The sequence below is a fragment of the Salvelinus sp. IW2-2015 genome, unplaced genomic scaffold (genome assembly GCF_002910315.2).
Source record: "Salvelinus sp. IW2-2015 unplaced genomic scaffold, ASM291031v2 Un_scaffold83, whole genome shotgun sequence".
In the NCBI taxonomy this organism is placed as follows: Eukaryota; Metazoa; Chordata; class Actinopteri; order Salmoniformes; family Salmonidae; genus Salvelinus; species Salvelinus sp. IW2-2015.
In genome coordinates this window covers 4,851,322-4,875,759 of record NW_019942514.1, presented here as the reverse complement: position 1 = coordinate 4,875,759, position 24,438 = coordinate 4,851,322, and the positions used below count along the sequence as shown (strand labels likewise).

The 24,438-nt window shown below is 43.3% G+C and overlaps 1 protein-coding gene across 3 annotated transcripts in view; it reads right to left on the bottom strand.

Annotated features, from left to right (window-relative positions):
• Nucleotides 1–24,438, bottom strand: part of rnf144aa (ring finger protein 144aa) — a 60,687-nt gene that overhangs the window by 23,225 nt on the left and 13,024 nt on the right. For all 3 annotated transcript variants that reach the window (XM_024135149.2, XM_024135147.2, XM_024135148.2), the window contains one exon: nucleotides 530–680. In XM_024135149.2, the coding sequence (XP_023990917.1) occupies nucleotides 530–664 (135 nt within the window). In that variant the 5' untranslated portion in view covers nucleotides 665–680. The remainder of the gene's footprint in view (nucleotides 1–529; nucleotides 681–24,438) is intronic.

Here is a 24,438-nt window from a genome sequence, read left to right as displayed (position 1 = left end):
GTGGCAGCATCATGCTGTGGGGATGTTTTTCAGCGGCAGAGAAACTCCCCAAATATAGGTGTGCCAAGCTTGTAGCATCATACCCAAGAAGACTCGAGGCTGTAATCGCTGCCAAAGGTGCTTCAACAAAGTACTGATTAGAGGGTCTGAATAGTTGTGTAAATGTGATGAGTTTTTATTTTTAATGCATTTGCAAAAATTTCTAAAAACCTGTTTTTGCTTTGTCATTATGYGGTATTGTGTGTAGATTGATGAGGAAAAACTGACTCGTTTTGCTACTCTCGTGTCCTTATATTGGTTGTTAGATGTAAACCAGGCTTACTTTTTTTACTCAGTTTGTTGACTTGAATTTGATTAAGATTTTTTTTTTATTACATTTTGTAATCTATAAAAAGCGGTCATTTAATTTTGATGACGGTCTTCATCCATAAAATCGGCAGTTACACGATTATACAATTACTGAGCCAGCCCTAATGCATACAGAGGACATTTTGACAAGATGGGTAAAAGACGATGAAAGGGCACTCACTAGTGTACAGAAGACACATTGGCACTGCGTGATGGTGGTCATCTGCTCCAGCGGGAACTCTCCAAGGCACAGTTTGCAGGAGACCAGGGGGTCCAGGGCCAGGTCCCAGGTGGGCCGATACCTGGCTGTGGTCATCTTGCCTGGCACAGAGCTGACAGAGACAGAGAGAGAGACAGAGAACGAGGGGAGTTAAAGATATAGGTTGGCTAATGTTTGTTGTTTCACAGACAACAAAAGGAAACTGATATGATATTCACGAGGTGTGAATGAAGCTAGCTCAATATGAGCATGTATACATGATCTGTCCCCTAATCCAAGGCGTGCACATATTTTCCTGTGATATTATGCATTGGCCAAAAAGGCTTAGTGAGTTMCGTCCAAGTGAGGACACATTAGAGACACAGGACAATGCAGAGTGACACCAGCTCTTTGCCTAAACGTCSCTCGTCAGTAACTATCATTTCCGTTCTGTTCTGGTTGCTCACAGACAGAGAATACATTTAGAGCCCTTTAAAATGCGTGATGCGGAGAACACGGACAGAATCACAGAACCCAGACATTTAAACGGAATTCAACAATAGCATTGAACTTAGGGAATCAACTAAATGTAGGGAAAGSGGGATACCTAGTCAGTTGTACAACTGAATGCATTCAACTGAAATGTGTTTCCACATAAATGTATTACATTTGCCCAAGTTTATCATAAGATATGAACAAGTGATTCAAATTTCCTGCAACTTTCTGAAGAGGCAACGAAATCCCCCCCCGGGCTGTGTATGTACAGAGCGCACATCTACCACTTTGTGTAGCCGTTAGCGATGATGCTAATCTACATTTCTCAGTTCTCCCAGACCTCAAAAGTGTTCTCCTGATGTGGTTAAAGCTTTGTTGTAGACTTAGAACATCCAATTTAAATCGATTTTCTATTATCAATTGTGATTTTCAGAGGGTAAATCTGAAAAAAAAACGAGAAAAAAAAACAGGTGAAAACAGAAACCTGAAAAAAACGAAACTGAGAAATTTGAATTTTGGAAAAAACTAAACGGAATCAGTAAAAAAAATTCTACATTTTATAGAGCCCTAAATAAATACATCTCAAAACAAACAGTCCTGCAGCAAGCGTCTTGTTCCCCCATACGATAAAAGCATTCATATTAAAAAAGTACCCTTTCCAGTCATCTCCTTTCTATTTGGAGAAAGTGGTTTATTTTGGGCCACCTCAACTCTGATTCCCACTGCCTTTCTTCCACCGTGGATGAGAGCGGAGGCGGCGAGATAGAGAGACACAGAAAGAGAGCGAGCACAGAGTGGKTTAATGTCTCTGAGTGTTTACAGGAAGTGCCCCCATGCAGGCAACGTCAACACTGTCAAAATCTCCCATTGCTGCTAGGCAACTGGGGGGAGAGACGAGGGAGATTAGAAGGGGCCGACCAAATAAATAGTAGTTACTGCTTAGACAAGTGAAAGCTAACAGAATAGGGTCCCTCTCAGAAACATAAAAGGGGAAGGAGGTGGAGTAGGAGGGAAGGAGGAGGGGCTGCTGTGGGGGATGGGAATGAGTAAAGCCAGCCCAATGCTGTCTACATGTGCTGCGGGGAGATAACGTGTCCTGACCTGTGCTAGGGGCTGACTGACAACACACTGGCCAGAGTGAGTTGCCCACAGGAACAGTGTGCTGGTATTGTAGCTGTATGTCAACAAGGTCAACACGCTGCATGGGAAGTCACCAAAACCACCCTGTGTCTACTCGACAAAAACATGGAGACAACAGTTGTGGGAATCATTATGTGATAAATTATTATACTAATGATATGACCCCTCCTGTCTCAGCCTCCAGTATTTATGCTGCAGTAGTTAATGTGTCGGGGGGCTAGGGTCAGTTTGTTATATCTGGAGGACTTCTCCTTTCTTATCCGGTGTCCTGTGTGAATTTAAGTATGCTCTCTCTAATTCTCTCCTTCTCTCTTTCTTTCTCTCGGAGGACCTGAGCCCTAGGACCATGCGTCAGGACTACCTGGCATGATGACTCCTTGCTGTCCCCAGTCCACCTGGCCTTGCTGCTGCTCCAGTTTCAACTGTTCTGCCTGCGGCTATGGAACCCTGACCTGTTCACCGGACGTGCTAAAAAAGCCAACTGACATTTACTCCTGAGGTGCTGATTTGCTGCACCCTCGATAACTACTGTGATTATTATTATTTGACCATGCTGGTCATTTATGAACATTTGAACATCTTGGCCATGTTCTGTTATAATCTCCACACGGCACAGCCAGAAGAGGACTGGCCACCCCTCATAGCCTGGTTCCTCTCTAGGTTTCTTCCTAGGTTTTGGCCTTTCTAGGGAGTTTTTCCTAGCCACCGTGCTTCTAGACCTGCATTGCTTGCTGTTTGGGGTTTTAGGCTGGGTTTCTGTACAGCACTTTGAGATATCAGCTGATGTACGAAGGGCTATATAAATAAATTTGATAGCAAGCAACTGAAATGTGCACTTCCTAATTAAAAAGTGATTACCCTTGATTTGTGGACTCTGGTCTTCCCTTCAGCTCAGTGGAGGCAACCAGGTTTTTTGTGTGTGTGTATGTGAGTGAGAGTGAGAGTGAGAGAAAGAGAGCTTGAGGAGATCCTCCCCTCTATCCATTAGCGTACTACACTGGGCCTGCTTTCATCAGGACAGGCAGTGAGGCTAGCCAGGAGCTCTAAAAGCCAGTACTCTACACCAAATCAGACCGGAGGTGTCAAGAGAAGAGTCACTGGCTGCTCAGTGACTACCTGCCAGGGCCAGCTGAGACGGCAGCAAGTGTAAGCGGAATCCCATTAGCACTATAGATAGCCATATAATTGATGAAATTCTACGTGCATTATACAGCAGTCTTTACAGCGAGAGCCTCTTTGAAGAGGTTGTGTTGTCTGTTACAGTAGTACCAGGTAGATGGACTGCCATAATACAGACCGCGTACTCAATCACAGTACTATAAAGCTTCCTCCTCCCTTTTTCCCACCACCATCTCTGTATTGCTAAGGTTAACAATGAGAGTTAAGACGGACAAAGGAGCGTTTCATAAGGCGAGCCAGACGAGTGGAAAAGAGCAGAATTTTCTTGACAAAAAGGTGGTGCAATGCGAAAGGGAGCACTCCCACCGCTGCATTATTTACAAGGCGGTCCATTATCGCTCAGCGAGAAAAACACACACACATACACACCAAATGCATGATCTCGGCTCCCCGCTTTATGAAACGCACGTCTGGCAGGTCACATGTCGGCACCAATCAATACGCAGGGTGCCGTAAGTGAACATGGTTAACCACTGCTAGACGAGGAAGTTGCCAGTCTTATCATATAGATGAACTAAACGGAGTGGGAGTGACGAGTCTGGTGTAGCAGTCTAAGCTTCCAACCACATATGCCCCCTGGCAACAGGGGTTAGCGCCTGCAAAAAAATAACACAAATATATAAGGGTCAGATTTCTGACAACAGTGTGATTTTGTGTGTGTGTGTGTGTCTACATTTTGTAGTGTCCCAGGGGGTTTGAGGGCAGTTCCGTCATTCTGTTACTATAACTGCACAGAATGTATCTCTGTCTCTGTCAGTGTTGAACTCTTCCATAACATATTACGTGAGCAGCCTAGATAGTGAATGTGTACAGTAGAGAGTAGGGCTGTACGGAAAGTGGAGCAGTGGGCCTTTCTGAGATGAGCTAGCCAAGTAGGCCATCTATAAGTGGACATATCCTGTACAGTTTATAATGGGCTACAGTATCCCTACGGTCGCTACACAATTCATCTTCCATCAGAGGAAAATGGGTCATCTTCACAATGTATAGTCCATGACCCGAGTTATGACATGCAGAAACACATGACACTTCATCATATAGGCCTAGTCGAAACCTACCTTTCGTTCTCAACGCGTCTGTCACTGCACTCTACCATTGAGACCACACAATAGCCGAGCTCTGCATTAAAATCGATGCGATACGCGCTGCCATCGCTCGTTAATATCAATATTAAAACGCCTACTCGGCCGCGATGCAGACGGAGACCGGTCAAGAACGGCTCTGATTTGAACCTAGAAGCTTTCTCTGTAATTACATAATGTCGTATCAAACTGGGTTGCGTAAGGTCTATTTATACTCTACCTAGGCTAATGTGAGAGAATGCTTATGAATGCAGCCTCCCGGAGCGGATGCACTCTGTGTTCCACAATCCAAACGCAGGTTCACTTTTGTGAAACGGCCAAGCCACAAGCCGTCGTCGTGCGTTTGTGCAAAACGCAGGGGCTTTGATGGTGGATAGGTGTACTTTCTCAAAGAGACCAAAGCGCTGTTAAACAACTGATGACCTGCCCCTGGTCAATTCAACCTTTGAAGGACATTTWWAAAAAAWWAAAYAAWTGAAAAAAACCACATGCAAAAATGGCTTAGAGTTGGAATCAAACTGTATTTGTCACATGCACCGAATACAACAGGTGTAGACCCTACCTGAAATGCTTACTTACCAACAATGCAGTTACGAAAAATAAGAGTTAGGAAAAGACTTACTAAATAAAGTAAAACATATATTTTTTTTTAAACACACAAATAAGTGTAACAATAAGATGAGGCTATATACAGGGGGTACCGGTACTGAGTGAATGTGCAGGGGTACAGGTTAGTCTAAGTAGTTGAGTTAATATGTAGGTAGAGGTAAAGCAACTATGCATAGATTATAAACAGAGAGTAGCAGCAGCATTAAAAAATAAACGGAGGGGGGGGGGGGGGGGAGGGTCAATGCAAATAGTCGTGGGTAGCCATTTGATTACCTGTTCAGTTCAGCATTCTTATGGCTTGGGGGTAGAAGCTGTTAATAAGGAGCCTTTTGGTCCTAGACTTGGCACTCTGGTACTGCTTGCCGTGTGGTAGCAGAGAGAACAGTCTATGACTAGGGTGGCTGAAGTCTGACCATATTTAGGGCCTTCCTCTGACACTGCTTGGCATAGAGGTCCTGGATGGTCCAGGAACCTTGGCCCCAGTGATGTACTGGGCCGTACGACCTACCCTCTGTAGCACCTTGCGGTCGGATGCCGAGCAGTTGCCATACCAGGAGATGATGCAACCAGTTAGTATGCTCTCGATGGTGGAGTTGTAGAACTTTCAGGATCTGAGGACCCACGTCAAATATTTTCAGTCTCCTGGGGGGGAATAGGTGTTGTCGTGCCTTCTTCACAACTGTCTTGGTCTATGATAGTTTGATGGTGATGTGGACACCAAGGAAATTGAAGCTCTCAACCTGCTCCACTACAGCCCCGTCAATGTGAATGGGGGTGTGCTCGGCCATCCTTTTCCTGTAGTCCACGATCAGCTCTTTTGTCTTGATCATGTTGAGGGAGAGGATGTTGTCCTGGCACCACACTGCCAGGTCTCTGACCTCCTCCCCATAGGCTGTCTCATCGTTGTCGGTGATCAGGACTACCAACGTTGTGTCGTCTGCAAACTTGATGGTGTTGGAGTCATGCTTGGTCACGCAGTTGTGGGTGAACGAGGAGTACAGGAGGGGAATAAGTACACACCCCTGAGAGGCCACCATGTTGAGGATCAGCCTGGCAGATGMTGTTGCCTACCCTTACCAGCTGGGGGCGGCCCGTCAGGAAGTCCAGGATCACGTTGCAGAGGGAGGTATTTATTCCCAGGGTCCTTAGCTTAGTGATGAGCTTTCAGGGCACTATGGTGTTGAATGCTGAGCTTTAGTCAATGAACAGCATTCTCACGTAGGTGTTCATTTTGTCCAGGTAGGAAAGGGCAGTGTGGAGTGCATTAAAGATTGCATCTGTGGATCTGTTGGGGCGGTATGCGAATTGGAGTGGGTCAGCGCATGCGCTGAGTACATGTCCTGGTAATCCGTCTGGTGAATGTTGATCTGTTTAAAGGTTCTTACTCACATAGGGTACGAAGAGTATGATCACACAGTTGTCCGGAACAGCTGGTGCTCTCATGCATGCTTCAGTGTTGCTTGCCTCGAAGCACATATAGAAGTAATTTAGCTCATCTGGTAGGCTTGTGTCACTGGGCAGCTTGCGTCTGGGCTTCCCTTTTTAGTTCATAATAGTTTGCAAGCCCTGCCACATCCGACGAGCATCAGAGCCGGTTTAGTAGGATTCAATCTTWGTCCTGTATTGACGCTTTGCCTGTTTGATGGTTCATCGGAGGTCATCGGAGGGCATAGTGGGATTTCTTAAGCGTCCGGGTTCGACGCCGATACCGTTTATTGGAGGACCAAAAAAAGCCGATACCGATTAAATCGGCCATTTTTWAAAATGTATTTGTAATAATGACAATTACAACAACACTGAATGAACACTTTAACTTAATATAATACATAAATAAAATCAATTTAGCCTCAAATAAATAATGAAACATGTTAAATTTGGTTTAAATAATGCAAAAACAAAGTGTCGGAGAAGTAAAAGTGCAATATGTGCCATGTAAGAAAGCTAACGTTTAAGTTCCTTGCTCAGAACATGAGAACATATGAAAGCTGGTGGTTGCTTTTAACATGAGTCTTCAATATTCCCAGGTAAGAAGTTTTAGGTTGTAGTTATTATAGGAATTATAGGACTATTTCTCTCTATACGATTTGTATTTCATATACCTTTGACTATTGGATGTTCTTATAGGCACTTTAGTATTGCCAGTGTAACAGTATAGCTTCCGTCCCTCTCCTCGCGCCTACCTGGGCTCGAACCAGGAACACATCGACAACAGCCACCCTCGAAGCAGCGTTACCCATGCAGAGCAAGGGGAACAACTACTCCAAGTCTCAGAGTGAGTGACGTTTGAAACGCTATTAGRGCGCACCCCGCTAACTAGCTAGCCATTTCACATCGGTTACACCAGCCTAAACTCGGGAGTTGATAGGCTTGAATTCATAAACAGCAGAGCTGCTGGCAAAARGCACGAAAGTGCTGTTTGAATGAATGCTTGCGAGCCTGCRGGTGCCCACCATTTCTCAGTCAGACTGCTCTATCAAATCATAGACTTAATTATAACATAATAACACACAGAAATACGAGCCTTAGGTCATTAATATGGTCGAATCCGGAAACTATCATCTCGAAAACAAAACATTTATTCTTTCAGTGAAATACGGAACCGTTCCGTATTTTATCTAACGGGTGGCATTCATCAGTCTAAATATTGCTGTTACATTGCACAACCTTCAATGTTATGTCATAACTACGTAAAATTCTGGCAAATTAGTTCGCAATGAGCCAGGCGGCCAAACTGTTGCATATACCCTGACTCTGCGTGCAATGAACAAGTGTGACACAATTGACACAAGTGACACAWTTTCACCTGGTTAATATTGCCTGCTAACCTGGATTTCTTTTAGCTAAATATGCAGGTCTAAAAATATATACTTCTGTGTATAGATTTTAAGAAAGGCATTGATGTTTATGGTTAGGTACACGTTGGAGCAACAACAGTCCTTTTTCGCGAATGCGCCCTGCATCGATTATATGCAACGCAGGACACGCTAGATAAACTAGTAATATCATCAACCATGTGTAGTTATAACTAGTGATTATGATTGATTGATTGATTGTTTTTTATAAGATAAGTTTAATGCTAGCTAGCAACTTACCTTGGCTTCTTACTGCATTCGCGTAACAGGCGGGCTCCTCGTGAGGCAGGTGGTTAGAGCGTTGAACTAGTTATCCGTACGGTTACAAGATTGAATCCCTGAGCTGACAAGGTAAAAATCTGTCGTTCTGCCCCTGAACAAGGCAGTTAACCCACCGTTCCTAGGCCGTCATTGAAAATAAGAATGTGTTCTTAACTGACTTGCCTAGTTAATTTAGAATCTGCCCAGTTTCGTATTGAACGAGTCACTGGTACTTCCTTTTTTAGTTTTTGCCTGTAAGTAGGAATCAGGAGGATAAAATTATGGTCAGATTTGCCACATGGAGGGCGAGGGAGAGCTTTGTACGTGTCTCCGTTTTTTCCTTTGGTTGCACGTGACATGGTGGTAGAAATGAGGTAAAACAGATGTAAGTTTTCCTGTATTAAAGTCCCCAGCCACTAGGAGTGCCACCTCTGGATGAGCATTTTCTCGTTTGCTTATGGCKTACAGCTCATTGAGTGCAGTCTTAGTGCCAACATCGGTTTGTTGTGGTTAATAGACAGCTACAATAAAATATAGATGTGATACAATTACTGCTGAAAGTGCTTGTTTCCTACTGAAGTGAACTCTCTGGAGCAGTGCATCAAAGGAAAGCTGTCATTCTGAGAGGAATTATCCATCGTCTTCCACTGAGGAGGGAATGTGAAAAGAAACTACAAGGTTGGTGTGCATTCAGCCAGAGAGGGAATGAATGGCAGTTGAGATGGTTGGATCCATGCTTATGATGTAACCTTCATGGAAATGGTTTCTGGGTTTATAATGCAGTGAAAAATAAAATAAAAAAATTGCTCTCGCAAATGGCTGTATCAATAAAGTGCAGATAGGAACATAGAGGCTGACCATTGAGCCAATCAAACTGCCAAATTACATCCTGGTCATCCAAAAGCTGCCACTAACCTCATTGAACGTTTAGCCTCTGTAATCTCCCACTTACTGGAAGTTCCTCAACACCAAACATATATTAGGTTGTGATCATAGTGCGAGTCCAAAGATCGTTCGAGTCCAAACCACAAAACTAAAATGACAAACAGGCTAGGTTCATTCTTAAAAGTCTAAGCTGACATATGGAATTGTTTAAAGATGGTCATACTATGGATCATTTAGTTATTTTATGTAGAATTTTAGGACCCCTTCAGGTATCAAAAATGTTTCATCAGTCGKTATCGACAAAAGGTCAGTGGGAAAAAGTTGTATTGGACTACTTTCAGGAGGACGATRGTACCATGCTGACTCTCTGACTCTGAAAATGAATCAGACGATGAGGAAATCCCTGATTTTGGTAAAAACATTTTAATTGAAGACATTGTAGAGTCTTCTGATGACAGTGATGGGGAAGAAACAGCGATCAACAGCGTTGTCACAGAAGAAATTGACCGGGTTCTGAAATCAGTGGAATTTCTGGTAGAAGCATAGTATGATATGGAGATGAATTCAATTCTGSCGTTTGACTGCAAATGCAGAGGGATTCGAAAAGGGAACACAGAAGGCTGTTGTATAAAACACCTGTCTCCGGATTACATCTTCAAACTATGGGCAACCATGGCATCCATGACAGAGAGGGAGAAATATTTTATGATTCTTATGGCATTGCACACAATCAGTGTGAACCAGAGTGACTTGACACAACGGGCCAAGCAAGCTGTACAAACAAAATGGAACACAGGACGTCTTATTTAATGAAAGGGGTTGCGGTTTGCCGTGAAGCATTCATCCATGTATACGGGTAAGAGTCGAGCTACAGTTTCAGATATTATACAATTCAAATTGTGTCAGAAAGTTMTTTTAATTTCAAGTTAAATCTTACTGTTAGCTAGCTAGCTGACATTAGGTGGCTGGCTGGCTCGCTAGCTAACATTAGCTTTAAGTGTATGATCTGTGTAGTAATATTGTCTCAAAGCCATTCGCATTGCTAGTTATAGCCTAATGTTAGCTAGCTAACATTGAACCTATTTGGTTAACTTTAGCTAGCTATGACAATCAGTTTGTTTTGCTAGTACTCCATGGATTGGGATTATGGTTCATTGTTTAGCTAGCTAGCTAGCTAGCTACATATCTAAACAAAAAGACCAAGTTAAAGCGTACTGTTAGCTAGCTAGCTGACGTTAGATGGCTGGCTCGCTAGCTAACATTACATGTATGATCTGTGTAGTTATATTATATCAGCAAGCCATTTGCATTGCTAATTATAGCTTAATGTTAGCTGGGGGCAAGTTCACAGTCATCAGCACTATCTGCAGTGCCTCTATGCACATTCACATGACTCTCTCCTAACACACACGCCATACGTTGCTGCTACCATTAATTTGTTTATACTGATGTGGGTATAGACAAAAGAGCTCTCCAGTGGGTGTACCAAAACATTKAAATGGTCATTTTCTCAAAGTGGTGTTACAAGTTATCATCAACTTTCAAAGCAGAATTACTTTCCCATTGTTCCTCAAATGCAGTGCATGATATATCATTTTATCCAATGTAAAAACAGTCAATAAAGAAACCATATAAAGTGTTTGTCCTTTATCTAAGAGATATAAGAAAAGGTCAGGAAATATTTAACCCCTTTTTTTGGGTAAGCACAAAAAAAACTTTCATACTTCCATTCATTTTTAAAAACCGGAKACATGTTACCTTCAGACGGGTCKCGTGACACTTGTGMGGGTCGTAGAGCTAAACGTATTTGTGAGAATCTCCCCTTTCCATAGAGTGGTCATAATAGTTTTGTAGGTCAAACCGTTCGGACGCTACAGACGTTTCGTGAGAATACCTATTTTTCGGGATGTCTCATGGTCTGACAAACACCGCTCCGGTAGGGTGCGTGGGTCAAATCACTGAGGAAGCCAGAGGGGGAAAAAAGCCGTATTACAACCTGTGTGTGATAATTGCGTTGTTTACTCTATAACCTGTTAGTTCATATGCCTTGCCACTGTGATATATAGGCCTAAAGGCCCAGACAATAAGACAGAGTGGCAGAATAAATTCAATCACACCTTTGTTTCATCACAAAACCGGAGAGCAACCACTGTCTGGTGAAGTCCACAAAGCATTTTACATGTAACAACCAGTTACATGACCTACAGCATGGTCAAGCAAGTGAATGTCGCCGATATTTTCGGACCACTAAACAACCATTGATTTAGAACCACGGAGAGTTTAGAACCATGTATGCTCTCGATGCAAAGTGATTGGATTTGGCGTCACTCCAAACTGGCTTCCCTTGACACTTTTTTTGGGTGCGCCAGGTCCATTCACAGTTGAGCTCACTCAGTTTGGCGCAACGCTGATGGGCTATTGCTTTATACTTTTTTTTGTTATCAAGGGAGGCCAAATGCTCGCTGGCTTCCCTTGCARTCAATGCTACAGGTGGCAACAATGTCAATCTTTTTGACCAGACAGCATCAGATAAATGGCCTACACATACAAAGACAGAGTGGCGCGGTTTCGCTTGCTTGGGTGCTGTCTCCAGTGAGATGCATAACTTTCAATTCAATTCGCAAAAGGCTGAATGTAACATAGAAAGATYAAATATACATTKTTTTATATGATTATTATTAATTTCTTTGGTACATTTTCGGGGAAGCCTGGCTTCCCTTTGCATCCATTAATATACGCCACAGCACAACTCTAGCTCTGCCACCTGGCAGAAGTGCGACATCGGCAGATGCGCTGGATTGAGACACACCCAATGCAAAAACCCAGATCTCTTAAACTGACATATTCATGGGGATTTATTACGTTACTAAGATTGACCTACTCGACTCTAGGGGGTTAACCGGCTAGGCTAATTGAGGCTTAAGGCTAGGCCAACAATCACAATATGATTTTGTCCACAGGGTGATTAGAGTCAGATCGAGGCCTCTAATAGACGTGCTTAGTGGGCCTGCCATCGTCTCGTGTTCATTCCCTCGCGGCGCTCCTTGTTCTAGAACAGGGATAGGCAACTGGCGGCCCGGCCCCCCTTTGGTTGGTCCCCGGATCAATTCCAACCCCCCAAAAAAAATTACTCAGTTGGGTACTTAAATTACTGTTGAAGTGTTAGAATATACAAGATGCAATTTCGAAATTTGGTTTAGCAGTAGAGATATTTCTCTTGTTATGTCAGTAATCAACTAGCCAACGTCAGCTAAGCATTTTTAGATTGGTAAGTTAGCTGGCTAGACTCTCTAAAATTGTAGTAATCATGGTCGAATTTAAAACTGGGGGGGCCAGATTGACTGACTAACAAAATCACTCACCAATACACTACATGGCCGGAAGTACATGGACACCTGCTAGATGAATATCTCACTCCAAAATCATGAGCATTAATATGGGGATGGGTCCCCCCTTTTCTGCTATAACAGCCTCCACTCTTCTGGAAAGGCTTTCCACAAGATGTTGGGAAATTGTTGTGGGCACTGATGTTGGGCAATTAGGCCAGGTCGCAGTCGGCGTTCCAATTCATCCAAATGTGTTCGATGGGGTTGAGGTTAAGGCTCTGTGCAGGCCAGTCGAGTTCTTTCATACACCGATCTCGACAAACCATTTATGTATGGAACTCGCTTTGTGTACAGGGGCATTGTCATGTTGAAACAGGAAAGCTTATTCTCCAAACTGTTGCCACAAAGTTGGAAGCACAGAATCATCTAGAATGTCKTTGTATACTGTAGCGTTAAGACTTCCTTTCACCAGAACTAAGGGGCCATAGCCCGAACCATGAGAAAAACAGTCCCAGACCCTTATTCCTCCCCCACCAAATGTTATAATTGTAACTACGCAGGTAGCGTTCTCCTGGCAAACCCAGATTAGTCCGTCGGACTGCCAGCTGGTGGAACGTGATTCATCACTCCAGAGAACGCATTTCCACTGCTCAAGTCCAGCCAACGCTTGGCATTGCTCATGCTGAGCTTGTGTGGACTACGACTTTGCTGCTCCTAGACGTTTACACTTCACAATAACTGCACTTTCAATTGACCGGGGCAGCTCTATCAGGGCAGACATTTGATGAACTGGCCATGTAGTGTATCATATAAAAAACTTTATACTACTCTGACATTTAATCCACAGATAACAGGGGGAACCTAGTTAGTTTCTAGTACTGTATTCTCTCCTTCAGTAGTAGTTGTCATCGTCTTCTTCTGTAGACTTTATATGTCGGTTGGCAACCAACTTTAAGGTGCATTACCACTACCAACTGGACTGGAGTGTGGACCTCAGTTCATCTTTCAATCACCCACATGAGTATATGCTCATAAAAACAAATGAGGAGATGGGAGAGGCGAGACTTGCAACGCGCCAAGCATCAAATATACAACTACGTTTTATAGTAGTGCCTGGCTATGCAGACGCTCGTTGACGCACGAGAGCAGTTTAGATGAAATTATTGAATAAAATGTGTCAATGTATTTAGCAACGCAAGCGGTGTGATCAGCATGTCACTCTCAGATGAACTAGCTGAAATCATAAGGAAACGGAATGCTACGTGGGCTAAAGCAAGAAGGTCTGATTCAGCTGGTGATTGGATGGAATCATGGTGTGGCTATGACCCGAAAGCAGACCACTACCTCAAGTTGTTTTTATCGCATGCGCCGAATACAACAGGTGTAGACTTTACAGTGAAATGCTTGCACACAAACCTTTCCCAACAATGCAGAGTTAAAAATAATACAAAATAGTAACTAACACAAGAGGAATACAATAAAATACACAAGAACGGAGCTTTAATACAAGAAGTACCAGTACCAGACCTCAAATCTTCTGCTGATAATCTGAATAATCCTTCAAKATTTTGGGAAGTAAAGACAAATGTAGAGCGCAAAACACAGCTCCCTAAACAACTGTGGGTTGACTTCAGGTGGCAACTGAGAAACCTCTATTCTGAACATCTTTAACCTCACCACAGAATCGAATGAAATCCCCATGTGGTAGAAATCAGCATTTGTCCTACTGTACCCCTTTTGAAAGGAAGTGATCCCGCTCTACTGAATAACTAAAATCGGCCAATCTAAGTGGTCTATTCTGGCAAAGGCATTGGAGTCCCTAGTCAATAAGCAGGGCCTACCTCCAGGAAAACAATATTTTGAGTGGTATACAATTAGGTTTCAGGTCAGCACTGTCACAGCAACTTTAAAGGTTTTGATTGATGTTGACTGAGCCCTGGACAGGAAGCTGCATCGTGTATCTGTATTCATGGACACGTCAAAGGCGTTTGACACGGTCTTGGTGCAGAGATTGAAGTGTGTTGGGAATACTGGTCATGCTCTGGCGTGGTTTGTGTGAATTACCTGTCAAATCAAACGTAGTGTGTTAAGGCAGGTGGTGCCTCGAGGATACATTTTAGGCCCCCTGTTGATTATGATCTATATCAACAACATTGGGAGACAGAGTGAGACAGCTGATGTACATTTTTATGTGGATGACACTGTTCTCCATTCAAGTGGCAGCAGTTTGACTTTGGCTTATGAAAAAGCTCAGACAGCGTTTTAATGTAATTCAACAAAATCTGTATGATTTGAAGCTTGTTCAGAATTCCTCTAAAACAAAATGCATGGTCTTTTCCAATATTAAACACTCTGAAAACCATGTAATTACTACATTGGAAAACGTACAAATATCTTGGAGTTTGGGTGGATGACAAGTTGAGCTTCACCACCCATGTAGAGAACCTTATCAAGAAACGCAAGCCGCCAGAAAATAGTTAATTCATTGTACTTATCTCTGTATTGGACTATAGTGATACTATGTACAGTATGGGCAAGCGACAAGCTCTACACTGAAGGTTCTTGTCTCTATCACGCAGCCCTTCGTTTTGTCACCAATCAGATGTGTAACCGACCATTTTGATCTCTACAGTGCTGTCAGGTAGATATCCCTAGCAACACGTAGGCTCAAACACTGGTACATTCAAGGTTGTTTTATGCTACGAGTCCCGAAAATTAAAACCGAGCATGGAAAAATGTCCTTTCATTACTTAGCACCCTGCTCTTGGCCTTTTGTCTCTTGCCGTCATTGTAAATACGAATTTGTTCTTAAAATTGACTTTCCTGGTTAAATAACATTTTAAGAATTCATCTTTAGCGTCCAGTTTTTATGTCTATTCCTGGCCATCTGCCAATATCAGTCTCCCGGGTCACCTGGTTTTCGGCAGCACTGCCTGTTTTCCGGGACACCTTGCTGTGTAGCTCCCACTGGGCATACATTGTACAACACGAGCACAGACATACCTCTGTTCGCGGTCAAGCCCTGCAAGCACGGGGAGGGGGTCTATCTAGTTATCTAGTGTTATGAAGTCAGACAGTGTATTCTATATCCACGTACAAATGAATGAAACCCACAGATGATTCGAAGCCTGCATGTACTTCAACGTGTGGCTGTGAACATTTACTGTGAGTTTTCCTGTTGTTTATAAAACTGAAATTGCCATAAATGACATATTGTAATGTATAGAGGTATTGGAATAGGGAAAGGATACAACAAGTCACTGCAATCTCTTGGAATCCTGAAAGAGAACAAGATGACAACAGCGTTGACATATTGAAGTGGAACGACGCCGTCTCTGACAGGCAGTCGGAGTACGGCATCCTTGATGTTGCAAGCCAGACAAAGGACAAGTCAATGCTATTTCATTGTCTTTGCCAAGGGATCTATTATGTGCAGAGATCAGGGATTTAAAGCATAATCCCAACGGAACATGAGAAACACGTCTCTTCATTTCAAGCCTAGTTGTACTCCAAAAGAAAAGATGGAATCTTCGCTCAACGACCGCAATACATTTTGACAGGAACCAACCCACAAGTTGCAGCACAAAGGAAGGACACAGTATATTTCCAGATGGTGATGTGGTGCATCCCACTTGCGCTTACCGTGCTCCATGCTATATTAACTCGTTCATCAGTACAAGCAGATAAAGATAAACTCAAATCTGGAGAGCATTCAATCAAATGCACCACAACATAGCGGCCTTATTCCCATCCAGCCTGCATGTTTGGCTGTGTGTGTGTGTGTGTGTGTGTCAGGCTGGTCTGAGGGCCGCCGATATGGTGGACTCGGTGTGGAGTCAACCTGCTCCTAATTTGTCCGTCTCTGTAAAAAGGTCACCCCCCCCCCCCCCCCCCCGGCCCTGTGCCAAGAACACGACAACTCATTAACTTCTGGTTGCCATGGAAGTCGTGCTTTCACCGTTTCAGGAGGAGTGGAAGACCGTGGGTAGGAGCAGGCGCATGTTGCAATGTGCGACAGTAACACCGCCGTGACGGTTTTGGTTCTAAACGCAGCTGGGCTTAAGATAGACGCTCTCATTATTCCTGAAGCGGTCATTGACATGCGAATTGAGGAATATAGGTACTGTGGTGGTAAGTCAATCCCTCGACCCATCTCACCCTCCCCCAAACATAGGCTCAAGGCACACCAAAAAATGGCACACATTATTCAACACAGAACATTATGAAAACAATAAGAGAATTCAAAGAATGGTACACTGTTTCTGCTGTAGCGACATATGAATTCAGTATAATACATTTGAATGTGCTGGGCACGGTCGTTATCGTAACAAAATGCCGTGACTGAAATGTTTCAAGCCGCATATTTCATGTCTCTCACGTCGGTCACATTGTTTGAATGTAGGACACAAGTTGCCATTCCTCCGTCATCAACGCTTCTGTAATATAGTGCCTCTGATCTCGGGAGGCCACACACACACACACACACTTTGCCGCTTTAAACCGCTCCCCAACCCCAGCCAACTGACCCAAATGTATTACCCAGAGAGATCCAGGGGTCCTTTATTTTGGGTTCACTCTTTTTTCCCTTAATGAGGATCTCAGAGTTGACATGACATGCATGCCGAGTGTAGTGTAGTACGGGGCGGGCCCAGACATTGAACAATTGGCCTTCTGTCCTTGATGCTGTGGGGGGACTGAACGCTTAGTTGAGTGTGACAGTAGAGGTCTATTTATTCCATAGCTGGAGGAGTTAGTTACACATCAGACAGACCACCGCCCAAATGTAGAGTTGTAGATTTGATGGAAGGGTATATACAGTGTTGTGCTGTTTGGGATTGAGGTATTCATTCAGACAGGCCAATGGACAGACAGTGGCCAGGCCCGGGTAACTAGGACACAACCAGTCTCATGCCTATTGGGCACGTCACCATCCCAGTGCAGGCCTTGTGATGCTTTCTCTATTCTGGAGGAGAGGGAGGGAGGGATGGCAGGAGGAAAGGGGTGGCGGTAATGAATGCTGCCGTAGGCCCTAGTCCACTTTCTACACCTTGATAAGTCTCCTAATGTGCCATTAGCCAAACGACCCAGGGTTTAGGCAGAGCTTAATGAATCAGCGTAAATATTCATGAGATTTTGTGCCGCTTTAAGTGGGGCTCCATTTATTCCTTTCCGAATCTCTAAAACGCAGAGGCAGGGACAAAACCCATCTTTCATCTGCGGTGTCTGATTGAAATCCCTCTTGGTTTTGGTTGGCAGTGTGCAATTGTGGCTCAAAAACGCATTCCCCCCCCATAACCTGTGGCTTACTAAGCACACACACACACAAACTAGAAGGCACTGTTACCGTCAGTGCTAGTCTTGAACTCATCCATACTACTAGGTCAACAACAGTCAGCTTGACAACAGTGTTGTTGCCACAGAGGCATTTTGAACGCTGCACACATACGCAGTGCTGGAGAACTCTAAATGGCTTCACAGAGCCCGAAAGAGAATGACAACCACAGACTAAACAAAAGCCCGGGTTGTTTTGATTTCGAGTAGGACGAGGTCACCCTAAGACGAGATGACTCATTTCAAAGCAACGTTTGAAGAGGCACAACGACGGAATTAAAGGAGAACAACTGGCTTGAAAGAAAAAAATGTGAATTGGCTTACTACAGTATATTCATTGTGTCGAACCAAACACAGGAACACACTGACATTGGTCCACACTGAGTAGCAATGGTCATGAAAATGGATTAACAAAGAAAAAGTACAAAATAGAGTTGTAACAGCTGAATAATAGAGTAATATACTCAACTCACTTAGATTTATTTTATTTTATCCATCAAATAGACTGTATACTATAGCACACAAACAATGAGACAACGGAATCCAGACATTTTGGAAGAACTTCTGGTATTCAATGGAATGTCAAATTTGTTCTTCTTTGAAAACATAAATGCCAAGGTTTTTAATCCACATATGCCCTTGTTATATTTTTTGTTATTATGTTGCTGAACAAATAACATCTAATTATCATTTAAATATGGGCATAATACCAAGTGGCGCAGCGGTCTAAGGCATTGCATCTCAGTGCAAGAGGCGTCACTACAGTCCCTGGTTCGAATCCAGGCTGTATCACATCCGTCCATGATTGGGAGTCCCATAGGGTGGCGCACAATTGTCCCAGCGTTGTCTGGGTTACGCAGTCATTGTAAATAAGAATTTGTTCTTAACTGACTTGCCTATATAAATAAATAAAAAATAAGTTGACGTGTCAGTGCGTTTAAAAATCGGTAACAATTTACTCGACACAGTCATAATACTGTCATGACCCATATTTTTACACCTGTTGTGACATATTGCATTATTTTATGGCTGGTTAAAACATCTACATKAGTGTCAAAACCCACTTTTATACAAATTAGTTATTTCCATGCCAAGAAATTTCCTTTCGTTAGAAAGTTTGTTTCTTAAGTAAATTGTTATAAATTCTTTACAGTTATGTTTTTTTTCATATTTTAAATAACTATGACACCGTCAAGAAGCATTATGACCATCCTGTGTCACTTTACATAGACAAAGAAAATACACTTTGACTGTCAAGAAGCATTTTGACCATCATAATCATATAAGCCAGATATGCTTATCATGTACAGCCTTATATCAGTCATCAGTCACATCAGTCATTGTCCTGCTCCTGCATTCATCCCAGTTATCAGCAACAGAGCATTGGGGTAGCTGCATGTCTGACATCAATGTGTGCACAATTAAAATGATACTTCAATATGGTAAACAAAAGAAGAATTGGTATATATATATATATATATATATATATTACATATAAATAAAACACTCAGCAAAAAAAGAAACGTCCTCTCACTGTCAACTGCGTTTATTTTCAGCAAACTTAACATGTAAATATTTGTATGAACATAAGTTCAACAACAGACATAAACGGAACAAGTTCCACAGACATGTGACGAACAGAAATTGAATAATGTGTCCCTGAACAAAGGGGGGGGGTCAAAATCAAAAGTAAACAGTCAGTATCTGGTGTGGCCACCAGCTGCATTAAGTACTGCAGTGCATCTCCTCCTCATGGACTGAACCAGATATGCCATTTCTTGCTGTGAGATGTTACCCCACACTTCCACCAAGGCACCTGCAAGTTCCCGTACATTTCTGGGGGGAATGGCCCTAGCCCTCACCCGCCAATCCAACAGGTTACAGATGTGCTCAATGAGATTGAGATCCGGGCTCTTTGCTGGCCATGGCAGAACACTGATATTAATGTCTTGCAGGAAATCACACACAGAACGAGCAGTATCGCTGGTGGCATGGTCATGCTGGAGGGTCATGTCAGGATGAGCCTGCAGGAAGGGTACAACATGAGGGAGGAGGATGTCTTCCCTGTAACGCACAGCGTTGAGATTGCCTGCAATGACAACAAGCTCAGTCCGATGATGCTGTGACACACCGCCCCAGACCATGACGGACCCTCCACCTCCAAATCGATCCCGCACCAGAGTACAGGACTCGGTGTAACACTCATTCCTTCGACGATAAACGCGAATCCGACCATCACCCCTGGTAAGATAAAACCACGACTCAGTGAAGAGCACTTTTTGCCAGTCCTGTCTGGTCCAGCGACAGTGAGTGTGTGCCCATAGGCGACATTGTTGCCGGTGATGTCTGGTGAGGACCTGCCTTACAACAGGCCTACAAGCCCCCAGTCCAGCCTCTCTCAGCCTATTGCGGACAGTCGGAGCACTGATGGAGGGATTGTGCGTTCCTGATGTAACTCGGGCAGTTGTTTTTGCCATCCTGTACCTGTCACGCAGGTGTGATGTTCGGATGTACCGATCCTGTGCAGGTGTTGTTACACGTGGTCTGCCATTGAGAGGACGATCAGCTGTCCGTCCTGTAGCGCTGTCTTAGGCGTCTCACAGTACGGACAATGCAACTTATTGCCCTGGCTACATCTGCAGTCCTCATGCCTCCTTGCAGCATGCCTAAGGCACGTTCACCCATATGAGCAGGGACCCTGGGCATRTTTCTTTTGGTGTTTTTCAGAGTCAGTAGAAAGGCCTCTTTACTGTCCTAAGTTTTCATAACTGTGACCTTAATTGCCTACTGTCTGTAAGCTGTTAGTGTCTTAACGACAATTCCACAGGTGCATGTTCAATAATTATATATGGTTCATTGAACAAGCATGGGAAACAGTGTTTAAACCCTTTACAATGAAGATGTGAAGTTATCTGGATTTTTACAAATTATCTTTGAAACACAGGGTCCTGAAAAAGGGAAGTTTCTTTTTTTGCTGAGTTTATATATACACACATACATACAGTTGAAGTCGGAGGTTTACATACACTTATGTTTGAGTCATTAAAACTCATTTTTCAACCACTCCACAAATTTCTTGTTAACAAACTATAGTTTTGGCAAGTCGGTTAGGACATCTACTTTGTGCATGAGAAGTAATTTTTCCAACAATTGCTTACAGTATCACAATTCCAGTGGGTCAGAAGTTTACGTGCACTAAGTTGGCTGTGCCTTTAAACAGCTTGGAAAATTCCAGAAAATGTCATGGCTTTAGAAGCTTCTGATAAATTATGTCAATTACCCTGAGTCAATTGGAGGTGTACCTGTGGATGTATTTCAAGGCCTACCTTCAAACTCAGTGCCTCTTTGGTTGACATCATGGGAAAATCTAAAGAAACCAGCCAAGACATCAGAAAAACAAATTGTAGACCACAATCTGGTTCATCCTTGGGAGCAATTTCCAAACGCCTGAAGGTACCAGGTTCATCTGTACAAACAATAGTACGCAAGTATAAACACCATGGGACCACGCAGCCATCATACCGCTCAGAAAGGAGACGCGTTCTGTCTCCTCGAGATTAACGTACCTTGGGGCAAAAAAGTGCAAATCAATCCCAGAACAACAGTAAAGGACCTTGTGAAGATGCTGGATGAAACAGGTACAAAATTATCTATATCCACAGTAAAACGAGTCCTATATCGACATAACCTGAAAGGCCACTCAGCAAGGAAGAAGCCACTGCTCCAAAACCGCCATAAAATAGCCAGAATACGGTTTGCAACTGCACATGGGGACAAAGATTGTACTTTTTGGAGAAATGTCCTCTGATCTGATGAAACAAAAATAGAACTGTTTGGCCATAATGACAATCGTTATGTTTGGAGGAAAAAGGGGGAGGCTTGCAAGCCGAAGAACACCATCCCAACCGTGAAGGACGGAGGTGGCAGCATCATGGTGTGGGGGTGCTTTGATGCAGGAGGGACTGGTGCTCTTCACAAAATAGATGGCATCATGAGGAAAAACAATTATGTGGATATATTGAAGCAACAGCTCAAGACATCAGTCAGGAAGTTAAATCRTGGTCGCAAATGGGTCTTCCAAATGGACAATGACCCAAAGCATACTTCCAAAGTTATGGTAAAATGGCTTAAGGACAACAAAGTCAAGGTATTGGAGTGGCCATCACAAAGCCCTGACCTCAAWCCCATAGAAAAGTTGTGGGCCAAATTGAAAAAGCGTGTGCGAGCAAGGAGGCCTACAAACCTGACTCAGTTACACCAGCTCTGTCAGGAGGAATGGGCCAAAATTCACCCAACTTATTGTGGGAAGCTTGTGGAAGGCTACCCGAAGCGTTTGACCCAAGTTAATCAATTTAACTTGGGTCAAATTTAACAATGCTACCAAATACTAATTGAGTGTATGTAAACTTCTGACCCACTGGGAATGTGATGAAAGATAAAAGCTGAAATAAATCATTCTCTCTACTATTATTCTGACATTTCACATTCTTAAAATAAAGTGGTGATCCTAACTGAACTAAGACAGGGAATTTTTACTAGGATTAAATGTCAGGAAATGTGAAAAACTGAGTTTAAATGTATTTGGCTAAGGTGTATGTAAACTTCCGACTTCAACTGCACATACAAGCATACTGTTGACATGTAGGCCATGGTGTAATGAAATGTTTTGCCTTGTGTGGTAGGTTTTGTGGGTTTTAACACTTATGTACAGTAGGTGACATAAGCATCCATAAAGTAATACAACAGGTCTAAATATTCTGTATGTGTCATGATAGTGTTATAACTTATAACCATATTATAACAACTTATGTCAGCCGTTATGACATACTATGACATGGTCATAACCATGTCATAACATGTTATGGCGCTGGGTGTCAAGTAAAGTGTTACCATTTAATCCCCATCGATATATCAATTTTGATAAACACGTGGGTCAAAACTTTGTCCCATGTCTACAATTTCCGACGAAACTCCAATCCTTCTGAGACTTTTCCCCAATAGTGAAGACCAGGAGGAAAGGTGGTTTGCACAAGTAATCGTATGAACATGGTCAGTTTCTATTTTGAACGCAAATCGGTGACATGACAATTAGTAGACAAATAGATGATCCACTTCTCAAACACAGGCAAATCAACAGAGGTGTAATCTCAAGGGGGCGTGACTTGAGTCTTGCACACAGACAGAGAAAGAGAGAGCGCGAGAGAGACAGAGAAGAAAGCATTTGCTGTACCGTCTTTCCACAGAGGACAAACTGCCACAGTGAATAATGAGATCTTAGAAACAAACAAGAGAAGGCAACATTTTTGTCTTGGTAAACTGCAGCTGGATAAATAAAATCAGTCTTGCCACAATCTTTAAAAAAACGGAGCGCAGAGCAGCTCGAGGACACGTCCTCTCCCCCGAAAAAAAGCCTCTTGGCACATATTAACGACGGAAAAGCTAAGAGGAGACGACGTGTGCACTCCAACGTGCATATCCTTATTGACAGATGCAGAGAGCAAAGGCCCAGGGTTGAATGTGTCTACAATCTGTTGTCTCTCACGCCTCTCTGTGCTCTACTTCTTCCAACAGCTCAAGTCGCATCACAATATATTCACAGTCATTATCAGACAGGGAAAGTGCTTTTTAATGTGCTTCCAGTTAAATAAATAAATATACACATACATATACAGTGGGGAGAACAAGTATTTGATACACTGCCGATTTTGCAGGTTTTCCTACTTACAAAGCATGTAGAGGTCTGTAATTATTATCATAGGTACACTTCAACTATGAGAGACGGAATCTAAAACAAAAATCCAGAAAATCACATTGTATGATTTTTAAGTAATTAATTTGCATTTTATTGCATGACATAAGTATTTGATACATCAGAAAAGCAGAACTTAATATTTGGTACCAGAAACCTTTGTTTGCAATTAACAAGAGATCATACGTTCCTGTAGTTCTTGACTAGGTTTTGCACACACATGCAGCAGGATTTTGGCCACTCCTCCCTACAGATCTTCTCCAGATCCTTCAGGTTTCGGGGCTGTCGCTGGGCAATACGGACTTTTCAGCTCCCTCCAAAGATTTTCTATTGGGTTCAGGTCTGGGAGACTGGCTAGGCACTCCAGGACCTTGAGATGCTTCTTACGGAGCCACTCCTTAGTTGCCATGGCTGTGTGCTTCGTGTCGTTGTCATGCTGGAAGACCCAGCCACGACCCATCTTCAATGCTCTTACTGAGGGAAGGAGGTTGTTGGCCAAGATCTCGCGATACATGGCCCCATCCATCCCCCTCAATACGGTGCAGTCGTCCTGTCCCCTTTGCAGAAAAGCATCCCAAAGAATGATTTTCCACCTCCATGCTTCACGGTTGGGATGGTGTCTTGGGTTGTACTCATACTTCTTCTTCCTCCAAACACGGCGAGTGGAGTTAGACCAAAAAGCTATTTTTGTCTCATCAGACCACATGACCTTCTCCCATTCCTCCTCTGGATCATCCAATGGTCCATTGGCAAACTTCAGACAGGCCTGGACATGCACTGGCTTAAGCAGGGGACCTTGCGTGCGCTGCAGGATTTTAATCCATGACGGCGTAGTGTGTTACTAATGGTTTTCTTTGAGACTGTGGTCCCAGCTTCTCTTCAGGTCATTGACCAGGTCCTGCGTGTAGTTCTGGGCTGATCCCTCACCTTCCTCATGATCATTGATGCCCCGAGGTGAAATCTGCATGGAGCCCAGACCGAG